Below are 14818 nucleotides of genomic sequence, written 5' to 3'. Positions count from 1 at the left end.
GCTACACAGTACAATCTTGAGTAAATGGCATTTCTAAACTTTTAGTTTCTTAGGTCAATATTTGGGGCGGGGGTCTTCCTTAACTCCTTTCTTTCCTTCATGCCCCAGATGCAATCTGTATACAAATTACGTGAGTTTTCTCATTTCTTTTCTGTGCTAGAAAGCAATTTACTAATTTGGGCTCTGCTATGGAAATTTCTGAGAAGCTGTAGCCCACAATCCCTATATCTCATCAGATCATCCTACACAGTCTTGTTGGGAAAAGGATGATGGGGAAAGACCAAAAGGGCCAGGCTGAAAGATAAAACCACCAAATAGCTTGACAGAGATGTCAGTTGAGCACATATGTAGGAGCATCAGGCAATGGAAGTGACATTCCAGATGACATGCCTTTTTTTCCCCTCTGCGTACTAAAAATGCTTGTATTAACTGACAGCAGATAAAAGGTGAAAGAATACAATGCATAGTAACTCACGTTAAAGCTTACAGGTAAAAGACTGAATTCTTGTTTGAAATAAATGGCTTTCCACTTAATAAACTGGAGTTGTTCCAAGGATGTCTTTTCATTTATGGAGCAGGTGCAGATGAAGTTTTGAGAAACTTGTGCAGTATTTTTTTAAAAAAATAAAACATTTAATTAACAAGCTTGAAAACAGTGGAGCACTTGAAGTGGGAATAAAACAATTGTTTTATATCAAACAGTGCAAATCCAATTTGTGAATACAACTGTATTGAAAAGCTTTAAAATATTAATAAATTGCTGTAGGCTTTAAAAAAGAAGTTTTAATTTTCTTTCAAGGTTTTTCCTTGAGACAAGTTCTAAACCAGAAGAGATGTTCAAATGAATGCAAAAAAAGTATATTCTTTTTGAAGGCCCAGAAGCTAATTTAAAGGAAACAAGATGAAAAGGAGTTAGAATATTTATAAGCACTAAAAATATCAAATAATCAAATGCAAACCCATCTCTAAATGTGAATTTTTTTTGTTAAGGGTGTTTGGAATTGCAGTTGCTATCATGACTTTAACTTGTTCTTAGAATTTAAACACCAACAGATTTGAAAAAGTAGTATAATATTAAACATACATGTTATTTTCCAAGGGACTAAACCATAAGCATATCTGTGAAAGTTACTTAATAAAAAGAACCTTTTTTAAATAAAAAGAACCTCTGCACAGCAAAGGAAACCATAAGCAAAACAAAACGACAACCTACGGAATGGGAGAAAATTTTTGCAGAAGATGAAACTGACAAAGGCTTGATCTCCAGAATATATAAGCAGCTCATACGACTTAATAAGAAAAAAACAAACAACCCAATCCAAAAATGGGCAGAAGACCTAAACAAGCAATTCTCCAATGAAGGCATATGAATGACCAATAGGCACATGAAAAAATGCTCAATATCACTAGTTATCAGAGAAATGCAAATCAAAACTACAATGAGGTATCACCTCACACCAGTCAGAATGGGCATCATTCAAAAGTCCACAAATGACAAAGGCTGGAGAGGCTGTGGAGAAAAGGGAACCCTCCTACACTGCTGGTGGGAACGCAGTTTGGTGCAGCCACTGTGGAAAACAGTATGGAGATTCCTCAAAAGACTAGGAATAGACTTAACATATGACCCAGGAATCCCACTCCTGGGCATATATCCAGAAGGAACCCTACTTCAAAAAGACACCTGCACCCCAGTGTTCATAGCAGCACTATTTACAATAGCCAAGACATGGAAACAGCCTAAATGTCCATCAAGAGATGACTGGATAAAGAAGATGTGGTATATTTATACAAGGGAATACTATTCAGCCATAAAAACAACAACATAATGCCATTTGCAGCAACATGGACGTCCCTGGAGAATGTCATTCTAAGTGAAGTAAGCCAGAAAAAGAAAGAAAAATACCATATGAGATCGCTCATATGTGGAATCTGAAAAGAAAGAAAGAAAGGAAAAGACAAATAAACATAAATACGAAACAGAAACAGACTCATAAACATAGAATACAAACTTGTGGTTGCCAGGGGGGAGGGGAGTGGGAAGAAACAGACTGGGAGTTCGAAATTTGTAGATACTGACAGGCATGTAGAATAGATAAACAAGATTATACTGTATAGCACAGGGAAATATATACAAGATCTTGTGGTAGCTCACAGTGAAAAAGAATGTGACAATGAATATATGTACGTTCATGTATAACTGAAAAATTGTGCTCTACACTGGAAATTGACACAACATTGTAAACTGACTATAACTCAATTAAAAAAAAAGAGAACCTTGAGAAAGATACCAATTCAAGATAAGAAAACTTCAGTTAACGGTTTAAAAGTTATTTACATTAAATTTTCCATAAAGTAATTTTTTTTCCTGATTCCAGCCTTTTCTGACAAAGGCTTTGGTAACAGCATGCGTTGTTGGTCATGCCAGATTTTGCTCTGGGCCATAGTGTTTGCTGGACTCTCAGGTATTTGTTCTTTAGTGACTCTGGTCAGGTCAGGTGCCCCGCGGAGCAAGCTGTGTAAACCGTCATGATGACAGCCAGGTCTTTTGGCAGAGTGCGCACAATGGATAGGCTACCAGGGCATTTTTCCTTTAAAGCCTCTCCTGTTTGGAAAAACACAGCAAATAAAAATCACTAAACAGCTTCTGGGTAAGTCAGCCTGCACTGTGGGGACCTAATGAGATGAAAGAGAAACTTGATTCCTTTCTCCCTTCTGACAAAGGCTCATTCCCCAGAAGTGATCCTGAAGCTACCAAAAGAAAATTAAAGGTACATAGGGCAATGTTTCCCAAGGCACTCAACAGAAAAAGAACAGTGGTCACCATCTACAGAATCCTGGGTATTCTGTAGTCCACGAACCTTTTGAATAGCTCTTCTCACTCTTCATGTTACCAAATAGGTTAAAAACAGATAATGGTTGAATAAGAGATGATGCTCTGATTTTCCTTTTACAAAAACTAAGAATCTTGATTCCAAATGCTTAATTTTCCATGTCTTGAAATTATAATACTGGATGCTGAGTATATTAATTTGTTTTTGTTTAGAAAAAGAAAACAATCATCAAAGGAGAAAAACAAAGCATTGAATAGAAAATAGAGAAACTAAGCAGCTCAACACAAAGCACATTAAGCATTTTCTGACCTAATAAATTATGTGATGTAATGCTAACACTTAAAAAGTGCTCCATTTTCTCCAATGCACGCTGCGATTACTCCTGTAAACCAATTCCTTATTAAGCTGCATGGTTTCGCATCCCTCGTATTTTACAGGTGGTTTAAATCTTCATCTTTTCAGCATTTTGACTTTGGATCCCTGATTCTCTTCATTTAACTTGTTGGCTTAACTATTTAACCTTCTTAATTGTCACTCTCTTTCTATAGTCAAAATCAACTTTTCATCTTTTTAGGTGTTTTAACACATCTTAATTATTCTCATTAACCCTTCATTGAGTGGATCCTCTTATACATTGGCTGAAGCCACAGAGATTAAGGATTTCTATATACCTAAAAACCCCCCATAATCTTTATCCTTTCTTTTGGTATATCATCACAAGTAATGCAATACAAATATTGTCATGTTCACAGTTTCATGTGTTATTGTGAAGTCTTTGCTAGAATATTATTCGCCATGTGGAAGAGGCATAGAGAACTTTAGAAATTTTGCAACTGTTAGCCAGAAATTAAATTAAGAGACAGATTTTATAAGGCAGTCTCTTCATAGACCCTCTATCAACAGGACTTAATTTACTAATGCTTGAGAATGTGATGGAGGTCTGCATGAAACATCTGGCAGAACTTTCATCCCCAAGGTTGATTTGGCTAAACCTCTCCAGGCTAAAGTCTCCATTAAAGAGGACAATATTCAAAGATAGAGGAGAGCAGCACTTTGGTCAAGCACATATATCTGTAAATATTGGGAAAGAATTTTGACAGAGAATATTGTAGTAAATATATATATGTAAGCTTGACAAATTACTTAACCTCTCTAAGTCCTAGCTTCCTTAGTTACAAGATGAGAAAAGTAATAATATCTACTTCATAGGGTTGCTGTGGGAATTAAATGAGTTGTTAAATAATACTGAAATATTTAGATAAGTGGAGCTTATTGTTAAATGTTAAAACATTCACAAGATTCATTATCACATCTTCTAAAACACAGTGGGCAGAAATAATTCCCCCCTTTTTTTGTGGTTGAATTATAACACGTAAATAAATGTGATACCCTTAGGACCCTCTGAAATAAGTTGCGGATAGGTACTCATACTTTAATTGGCTCCTGATAATTCTGCTTTGTTGATTTTTTTTTTTTTTTGTCTCCTAGTTTTGGTTGCTGTCATTATTCTTGTACTGCTTCTAATATGGTTCTGTATGTTGTATATCATTCATTCAATCTATACACTAGTCCTATTGAATAGCTAAATATGCAATTTAAAATTTTCTTGTAGTCACATTAAGCAAAGTAAAAAGAAACAGGTGAAAGTATCTCTAATGATTTATTTTATTTAGCCAAATATATTAAAATTTACCATTTTAGCATATAATCAACATACAAATATCATGATGTATTTTTTTTGTTTTTTAAATTCAAGTATAGTTGATTTACAATGTTGTGTAAGTTTCAAGTGTACAGCAAAGTGATTCAGTTATACATATATATATATGTCTATGCTTTTTCAGATTCTTTTTCATTATAGGTTATTATAAAGTATTGAATATAGTTCCCTCTGCTATGCATTATGTCCATGTTGTTTATCTATTTTATATATAGTAGTGTGTATTTGTTAATTCCAAACTCCTAATTTAGCCCTCCACTGCCCTTTTCCCTTTGGTAACCATAAGTTTGTTTTCTATGTATGTGAGTCTATTTCTGTTTTGTAAATAAGTTCAATTGTATCACTTTTTTAGATTCCACATATAAATGATATCATATATTTGTCTTTCTCTATCTGACCTACTTCACGTAATATGATTATCACTAGGGCCAACCATGTTGCTGCAAATGGTGTTATTTCATTCTTTTTATGGATGAGTAATATTCTGTTGTATATATGTACCACTTCTTCTTTATCCAGTCATCTGTTGATGGACATATAAGCTGCCTCCATTTCCTGGCTATTGTAAATAGTGCTGCTATGAACACTGCAGTACATGTATCTTTTTGAATTAGAGTTTTCTTTGGATATATGTTCAGGACTGGATCATATGGCAACTCTATTTTTAGATTTTTAAGGAATCTCCATACTGTTCTCCATAGTGGCTGCACCAAGTTATGTTCTTACCAACAGTGTTGGAGGGTCCCTTTTCCCCTACATCCTCTCCAGCATTTATTATTTGTAGACTTTTTGATGATGAACATTCTGACTGGTGTGAGGTGATACCTCATTGTAGTTTTTGATTTGCATTTCTCTAATAATTAGTGATGTTGAACATCATTTCATGTGTCTGTTTGTGATCTTTCCATCCAAAAGCAGCAGAATACACATTCCTTTAAGTGCACATGGAACACTCTCCAGGATAGAGCACATACTGGGCCACAAAGCAAGCCTCAGTAAATTTAAGAAAATTGAAACTATATCAAGCATCTTTTCTGACCACAATGCTATGAGATTAGAAATCAACTACAAGGAAAAAAAACTGCAAGGAAACACCAACATGTGGAGGCTAAACAATATGCAACTAAACAAACAATGGATCACTGAAGAACAGAGAAGAAATAAAAAAATACCTAGAGACAAATGGAAATGAAAATGCAGTGATCCAAAACCTCTGGGACTCAGCAAAAGAAGTTCTAAGAGGAAAGTTTATAGAGATACAAACTTACAAGCTTACTTCAGGAAAAAAGAAAAATCTCAAATAAACAACCTAAACTTACACCTAAGGTGACTAGAGAAAGAGGAACAAACGAAACCCAAAGTTAGTAGAAGGAACGAAAGATCAGAGTAGAAATAAAGGAAATAGGGAATGAAAAATAGTAGAAAAGATCAATGACACTAAAAGCTGGTTTCTTTGAAAAGATAAACATAATTGATAAACCTTTAGCCAGACTCATCAAGAAAAAAAGGGAATGAGCTCAAATCAATAAAATCAGAAATGCAAAAAGAGAATTTATAATTGTCACCACAAAAATACCAAAGATAAGAGACTACTACAAGCAACTATACACCAATAAAATGGACAATCTAGAAGAAATGGACAAATTCTTAGAGAGGTACAATCCCTCAACACTGAACCAGGAAGAAATAGAAAATATGAACAGACCAACTACCAATACTGAAATAGAATCAGCAATAAAGAAGCTTACAACAAACAGAAGTCCAGGACCAGACTTCACAGGTGAATTCTACCAAACATTTAGAGAAGAGTTAACACGTATCCTGAAACTATTCCAAAAAATTACAGAGGAAGGAACACTTCCAAACTCATTCTATGAGGCCACTATCATTCTGCTACTGAAACCAGACAAAGGTATCACACACACAAAAAAGAAAATTACAGGCCAATATCACTGGCGAACATAGATGCAAAAATCCTCAACAAAATACTTGCAAACTGACTCCAGCAACACATTTAATGGATCATATACCATGATTGGATGGGATTCAGCCCAGGGTTGCAAGGATTTTTCAATATCTGCAGATCAGTCAGTGTGATATACCACATTAACAAACTGAAAAATAAAAATCATATGACTACCTCAATAGATGCAGAAAAAGCTTTTGATAAAATTCAACATCCATTTATGATAAAAACTCTCCAGAAAGTAGGCCTAGAGAGAACATACCTCAGCATAATAAAGACCATATGTGACAAAACCACAGCTAACATTATACTCAATGGTGAAAAGTTGAAAGCATTTCCTCTTAAGATCAGGAGCAAGACAAAGATGTCCACTCTTGGCACTTTTATTCAACATAGTTTTGGAAGTCCTAGCCACAGCAATCAGAGAAGAAAAGGAAATAAAAAGAATCCAAATTGGAAAAGAAGTAAAAGTGTCACTGTTTGCAGATAACATGATACCATACATAGAAAACCCCAAAGAAGTGACCAGAAAACTACTAGAGCTCATTAATGATGTACTTTACATTAATTTTTTTGTACAAATCTTTGAAATCTGGTGTGTATTTTGCTCTTATAGTACATCTCAATTCTAATGCTAAATTTTTATTAGATACTTATTCTTTACTTAGATTTCATAAAATTTGTAGTTAAAAATAGACTCACATATCCAAGTTATTCCAAAAATATTTAAAGGCTTCCCAATGAGCAAATTACCAGTTTTTAAATTAAAATTGATTAAAAGTAAATAAAGTTGAAAATTCAGTTCCTCAATTGCCCTAGCCATATTTCAGGTGCTCAGTAGCCACCTGTGGTTGTGACTACCACATTGGTCAACACTGCTTAAGATGCTTACTGAGCACCTATTAAAAAGGTATCAGGCTAGAGACAGGCTATAAGACATAGTGTCTCTGCACTGCTCAAGAGTAGGGGAGTTGAGAGGAATACAAAAGACAGCAATGGTCTGAGAGTAGTTCTTTGCCTCTTTCTATGAAAAAGTGTGACTACATGGCTGAAAGGACTTTTTTGATTCCATTTGAGTTGGGATCCATGACCAAGATGACCGAGGTTCCTGACAGTCTGACTTCTCAATACTGACGTATTATTTTATATTTGTATGTGTCCAGTATATGTAGGACTGTGTGTGATTGTTATAGTTAATATGCTTTCATGTTCAAATAAAGCATTTTCTGTTTAAACTATGGCTTTAAACAAATAGCCCAATATTTCCCAATGTGCCATCAGATTTTCTAATGTCAAATGTATACATTTGTCAATTATTCAAGCTCCCTATCCATATTGTTGTTAACTTCAGAGTTCTATCTCATTTCATCCCTTCAGATAACTAGCTTTTCTCATTATTTTCTGCTATGGAACCCAGTGTTGCACAGAAAAGTTGATTTGTTAATTAGTTTAATCGCCTCTTCTCATAATGGCAGGGTAAGATTGGCGGGGGAAGCTTGTCATCAATCCGTGCTACTGGTAAGCAGTAATTATAGATAATGACGCTTTTGTCTTGTCGAATTCTGAAGATTGTCTTGAACTCCTCACTGAATTAGCAAATGGACTGTCATGCTGCATTCTCCTCTGGTTTCTTCCCCTAACTCATCCCCTACTCTCCCCCAATGAAACAAAATTGCAGCTTGTTAGGTAGAAGCTCATTTGATGCCTCAATTTTCTTGAGTATTCAGCTCTCATAGGGAAGTGCCAGGTGCTCAGTCGTGGCCACCGCACTTGCCTTTGGCTCAGGGTTCCGACTCAACTGGCATCCTACAAGTCTTTGATTTTCCTTTTGCTTGAAGAGGCAGCGGTTGTCTTGACAGCAGAGCTAAAGCTCTGGCCTTGTACTTTGATGCACATTGTGGTGCAATCTAATAATCAAAGTCATTTGTCAAGAAACAGAGTGTTCACACTTTTCTCTGAAGAGATTGGAATAAACAGCAGATTTTATGTGGATGCGAGCCATAAATGGCAGCCAGCACCACTTCAAACTGTTTCTGGAATGCAGAGTGCAGAGTAAGTTTTAACCAAGACCATCTCTTTATATTAGTGCTTCTCAACCAGGGACAGTTTCCACTCCCAGGAGATAATTGGCAATACCTGGTGATATCTGTGATTTTCATGATTGGAGAGGGAAGGTGCTACTGTCATTTAGTAGGTAGAGGTCAGGGGTGCTGCTAAACATCCTTCAATTCATAGGACAGTCCCTTATGATAACGAGTTATCTGGCTCCAAATGTCAATGGTGCCATGGTTGAGAAACCCTGCTTCATATGATTATGAAGGACCACTGTGGCATATTTAATCCTCTCCCTCCTCAACTGTCAACTATTTATATGGTTTGGAGAACAGTTGATTCAGTAGGGAAATTGGAATTACAAAGAGGATGGATTTTCCATGTCCTGCTAGAAGGACTCTTTATGGATAAGAAACATGGAATAAAAATGGGAAAAAACCCTTTTCTTGTAATTAAAGTAGAAGCTTGTTTATTGTCTGCTGTTGCAGGAGTGTGATGGAAGCAATATGCTACACTCTGACATGATGCAGAGTCACCAGCAAACTCCTTAACAGAACCAAGTTCTTTCACCAGCAGGGAGAAATTACACGGTCCATGAATGTTGTAACCAGACGTATTTGGACCAAAGGCTGCTTACATCCTTTACTTTTTGAGATTAGACTCCATTTGGCAAGAATCCTAATGTTGTTGTCTTGTATGACACCAAACTCAGTCTAATTCAGAGCAACTCGGAGAGGTTCAGATATGAATTTGTTTCACGACAGTAATGAGTTTGTTTGCATAGACTTAATTTCTAGTGGTCTCTTGGACTGAGGTGGAGCTGGAACTGTGTGCTAGGCTCTCCTTGGAACTGACTGTCACTATCCAATATGTTCTGCTGAGCAGTGCCATAAACACCAGTTTATTCTTGGCACTTACCTAGCTTGTGAAAATGGGATGACATATGAAAATATTTATATATCTCCATGGACCAATTTAGGAGAACAACGGTAACTCCATAAAGAAGACATTTCTAACAATTTGAGCACTCTTTCTCTTGAGAGATGGAGAACTTCATTTCTCTCACTGGAAATTTGCTGGCAGTGTCTATATGATCACATATGGATATTATTATTGCACTGAGTTGAAAATTGTGTTAGATGATTTTTGAGGTCCTTTATAACCCTGAGTTTCTATGATTCAATGATTCTGTGAGTTTATCCTTAAGAACTTACAATTTTGCTGCCTCTCAATTCCTAGCTCCCCATTCTTCTTTGTACAATTGTTTCTAATTTGGTCTCATCTATTGTTGTCTCCCTAATCCCCCAAACAAAACCTCTGCTAACATTTTCTCTGTGCCTTGCACACGCCATACTCTTTCAGTCTCCTCATGGGAAAGTCTTCTGCTTTACCTTCAAGGCTTAGCTCAAATACTGCCTTTCAAGAAGCTCTTTCCAATTGTTCTAGCTTGAATTTATTGTTTCCTGTTTTTATTCCTCCCACATTGGCAATCTGGATTATAGAATATGGGGAAACATATCAATGTTTTCATGAAACTAGATGTATGGGTTTCTACTGTAAATTCTATGGTTTCTATGTTTACTTCTTAGGAAGGAGTTCCTCACCTCTTCACAATTAATGACGGTGAGACTACTTAGCACATGATTGCATGTTGTCTTACATAAATTCTTCACTGTTTAACTAGCTTCTAAGTTTTTCAGAGCCTACATTTGCTTTGGTTCTCCTTTTGCTCCTTTTACAGTGCTGGGGTCATAGTAGGCAGGCATTAAATGAGTACTAAATTAAATGAAGGACAGTGGAACCAGGTGACCTGGTAAGCATGATGGGCCGGTGATTCCACAGCCTAGGGTTTTCTGCTAGAATAGCATCTGCCAGACTGCTTTTGAGATATTCCATTCCTTTAAATGAATAATTTAGGAGGAGGTTATGTTTTAGTTCTCTTTTTCATTGTCTTTTAAGAGCAGGATGGGAACAATAGAGATGGGAGAAAAGAAATGGCTCAGAATGGAAAGAAGGAAAGAACAGGGCTGCCCATCTTTTCTGTATCATAGCAACTCCCCCCCCACAATTTCTTTCTGGATGGATGGCTCTACCTGATTTTCCCTGCCTCTGCCATTTGATATTCTCAGAGCTAGAACCAATGATGCCTCTCAGTGTTGTGCTGAGTCTTAATCATGGGAGCGTGTTCTTCCAGAGACAAGGAATGTCTGTCAATGATGTGGCCATACCGTAGTGTGCAGCCTAGAACTGAGCCACCTTCCTGGATCTTGAGTTCAGTGGCTACTTTGCCGATCATCTTTATTACTCCCGTAGTTAAGTTTAGCTGATCTTACCAGGAACTTGGTGTCACAGGCACAAGTTTTGAGTGCCAATATGGCCTTGTAAGATGAGTTCTCTCCTACCTAGTTTTGGTCATGTTTTCTGATGAGTGTCATGGTTTCCCTTGTAGAATTGTAACCCAGCCCTAAACCTTAGCCTGATGATAGGGACGCTGTTTTCCTTTGCCTTGTCCTGTTGACATCAGTCTTCTTTCAGGTCTGGAAACTTCCTTTGTGTCTGAGCTAATCACTGTTGTCCAATGAACAAGGAGAGGCATCTGAGGTCAGCTGTGCATTTCCCTTTTCACAAACGTTACCTGGGGTCTAAATTTTCTACTTCTCAGAATTAGGCATGGTCTTTCAATGGCCTGTTCAATAGCTAAATCAATATCCCCGAGTGTCTGGAACTGGTGCATAAGCTTTGGGCTAGGTCTATAGCTTCTCCCCCCCACCCCCCCCCGACTCTAGTAACTTAATTATTTGCACCCAGCACCTAACTTGAGTTGTGCTTTACAAATTTAATTTAGAGGGTCAGAATGACTTTTCTCACTTGCTAAAAGAAGGGAGAATTGATTTAGTCTGTGTTGTCTCATGAGATGTTAATGATGTTATTTGAAAAAAATGGTTACCTGGTCAAATACTTTTGGGAAATACTGAGTTCAGCATAGTTACATAGAGTTCTTAACTGAAATATGACTTTCTGAGAGGAAGGAGTAGCAGCATTTTCCAGTGTTTTTATCATGGAGCCATTTCATTCAGGAACATTTCTTAACAGCTCAGGGAAAACAAATGGTCCTTATAACACTCATTGCAATTTGGACTGTTTCTTTAAAGAATAATAAAATTGGGCAACAGCATTATGTGGTTGTACTAGGTTTTATAGGCAGAGAGTAAAGCTCGTCCTATGTAAATACAATGGCAATCAAGAATAAATCACAGTTAAGCTTGTTTCTATGAAACTAACCTCTGTATTAATCAATATACACATTTATACTTTAATAATCTGTACTTAAGCTAGAGAAGATAAGAATTGATTTTATAGCAAAAATGCAAGAAAAAATCTCTAAGTCAGCTTAGTGTCTTAAAAATATTAAGACGAGAAATTCTTTCTGTTTTTGATCCCTTTGTCCCTCTGACATAGGAATGAAAGTTCCAGATAATAAATATTTCTCTCTTAGGAAGGTCTTAAAACTAATCAAGGGTGCTTCCCTATGGAAGAGAGTTTAGTAACCTAAATACCCACCTTTAATCTTTCGATTTAACATTCACTCAGCACTTGTTTCCAGAGATGTCTGCCCTACATCAGCCCCTCTTGCTTCTGTTAGAGCTCTGATAGGTTTGCTATTAACCTAGATTATTTCTCTCTCGTTTCTCTTGAAAAAGGGACTCATATATATTTTTTCTTTGTGAATCTTTAGTATGTAGGTAGAAATTATAGAATATACCTAATATTTACTGATAGTTCAGGATAGTGGTTTTCCATGGGTAATGATTACCATGGACAAGAATGTGTCATAAAAGAACATTAGGACAATTCAGCTAATGCAAATACTTATCATCTGTTTCTTCCAAACACTCTGCTTGCTGAGTGGGGCAGAGAGTAACAGAGACAAGGAAAAGTAAGTCCTTTTTTAAGACCCACCCCCCTCCGCCCAATTAAAAGAAGGGAAATAAATCACAAACAACACAAAGTACATCAATTGGTTGTAATTTAAAAGAGCTATCTTTCGTGTTTTTATTTGACCTATATGGCAATAACAATGCATATAGGAAGAAGAGATTGCTGATAATTTAAGTACATTAAATGTTATATTCCAAAGGTGGAAATCAGTCCCTGTATATAATGTATTCTATATGTCTGTTTGAGGGCAGAATTGTTCACAAGTATGCAAAAGATTTTGCTCGGGTGAGGTGAATAAAATTAAGAAGATGGTAAGATAGCACATTAAACTCTTTTCACATTTATTGTCAAGTTAGAGGTCTGAGGAAATGACAAGAGAGCCCAGCATTAAGCTTTCCAAGGCATGTGTCTCCCACCTCTAGCAGGATGTGAGAGGATGAAGAGCTGGCACCACTCTCCTGAAGAAGCTTCCTGAAGCTCAGAAAGGCACTCAGTCAGCGAAAGGGTTGGCCTGCACCTCTCAGGGCCAGGATCTCAGAGAGCTATTCACATTCTACTCTGTAAGAAAATATGTCCTTTCTCTTTGTTTTAACACAGTTTGACCCAATTTTTTTGATGAGCAACTCTTAACACCATGCATTTCCCCCCCTTTTTGTTTATAGCCCTTCTCATTAAGTCTTTGAGTTTTGTGTATAAAGGACTTTAGAAGCAGATGATGTGAATTCCATTCCCAGCTCCACTGCTCGCTGGCCAGGGGACCTTGGGCAAAGCTGCTTAACATCTCTGAGCCCTGGTGTCCTCATCTGTAGAGCTGCTGAGATAACTGTACTCTCCCCACTTATTTCGTAGGATTGCTGTATGGCTCAGTGATACAATATATAAAGGAGGGCTTTGTGAACACATTTGAAGTGTAATTATTACATTGGAACTGAACGAATTGTATAGAATTTCTCCATCATATATCTCCTAAAGATCTCTTTTCTCTGTCCAGCCACTACTTTGGTCAAGCCCTCATCATTTCTATCCTGGATTGACTATTAAATTAAACTCTCAATTGCTTATTTTGTTTTCAATCTGGTTGTACTTAAACCTGGCTTTTAAACTACTATCAGAGTGAGCTTTCCAAAATTCAAATCTCACCGTCTATTCGTCTGTACAGCCTTCCAGTGACTCTCTGGTGCCCAAAGCATGAAGCTGAAACTTCTTAGCCTGGTAGACCAAGATCTTGGTGATGCTTTTAACTTTATTTCTAGTCACTGCCCCCAGTGCTCTTCTCTGCTCCAGCTGTACATAACTTCTGGCGGCCACGCATAGCTACTTGTACCTTTCTGTCTTTGCATGTGCGGTCCCTCTGACTGGATGCCCTTCACCCATCCTGTATCTAACTTGGATCCTGACTCGTCCTCCAGGTCTCAGCTCAGGGTATATCTTCTGGAGATTTCCCCTGTCCACCCTCTCCTCCAGGAAGAGCTGAGTGATGCCACACTTAACCTGTCACACCATGTAATACCATTGTATTAATGCGAATAATGATATTATCTACCTCGGAAGGTGATTGTGCACTAATATTTGTAATCTTGTCTATAAATATTCACCATTACTATTAAGAATTATGGCTATCATTTTTGGGGGAGTTGAATGATACAGATGCAAGAATCCCATTCAGAAACCTCTTTCCCAGAAATGTTGCAGTTGGAGCAGCATTCTGGACTTTGATTTTTATCAGATGTCTGTTGCCAACACAGTGAAGCACAGACTATATATACCAATGGAAGTGAATGCTTAACTCAAATAGTAACATACAGTTAGCTATGTCTATTTTGGTATTTCTTGTCACAGTAATAGAAAGACCTCATATGACTTTCTTTTTCTTTTCTTCTTTTTTAGATATCAATATATAACTCTGTTTTAATTCTCCTGGGTCTGAATGGGAGGCTTGTTTGTTTCACAGTCCACACCACTGGGGATGTCAGAAGAGAGAAATAGAGAAAGAAGAGAAGGAGGCAGCAAATTTCATAGGTAATTACTACTTCTGTGATGCTGTGTGGCTAAGTGGTACATCTATTGCTGTTTCCCCGAAAGTCCCCCACTTGGATCCACAGAGAGTTCATTGTTTGCAGGGAGCTACTAGACTGGCCACTTCTTAGGTCTTTTTTCTTTGAGATGATACTAAGATGTGGATGCTTTCAACATAGTAAGAATAAGGAATGTCAATTATAGTGAAGACAGATGTGAATATTTTTCAGTTTTATTTTATGCAAAAATATAGGTAATACATCAAGAAGTCAAATAGGTTATATATTTTAAATC

General features: G+C 36.9%; 1 protein-coding gene across 4 annotated transcripts in view; it reads left to right on the top strand.

Annotated features, from left to right (window-relative positions):
• Positions 1-14818, top strand: part of ALKBH8 (alkB homolog 8, tRNA methyltransferase) — a 128834-nt gene that overhangs the window by 20880 nt on the left and 93136 nt on the right. For 2 of the 4 annotated variants that reach the window (XM_064482006.1, XM_064482005.1), the window contains exon 2: positions 14396-14527. The exons of the other annotated variants lie outside the window; for them this stretch is intronic. In XM_064482006.1, the coding sequence (XP_064338076.1) occupies positions 14436-14527 (92 nt within the window). In that variant the 5' untranslated portion in view covers positions 14396-14435. The remainder of the gene's footprint in view (positions 1-14395; positions 14528-14818) is intronic. 4 annotated transcript variants of the gene reach the window in all.

Source organism: Camelus dromedarius, chromosome 34, assembly GCF_036321535.1.
Source record: "Camelus dromedarius isolate mCamDro1 chromosome 34, mCamDro1.pat, whole genome shotgun sequence".
Classification (NCBI taxonomy): domain Eukaryota; kingdom Metazoa; phylum Chordata; class Mammalia; order Artiodactyla; family Camelidae; genus Camelus; species Camelus dromedarius.
The sequence above is the reverse complement of the archived record's forward strand: the minus strand, read 5'-3'. Positions and strand labels throughout refer to the sequence as shown.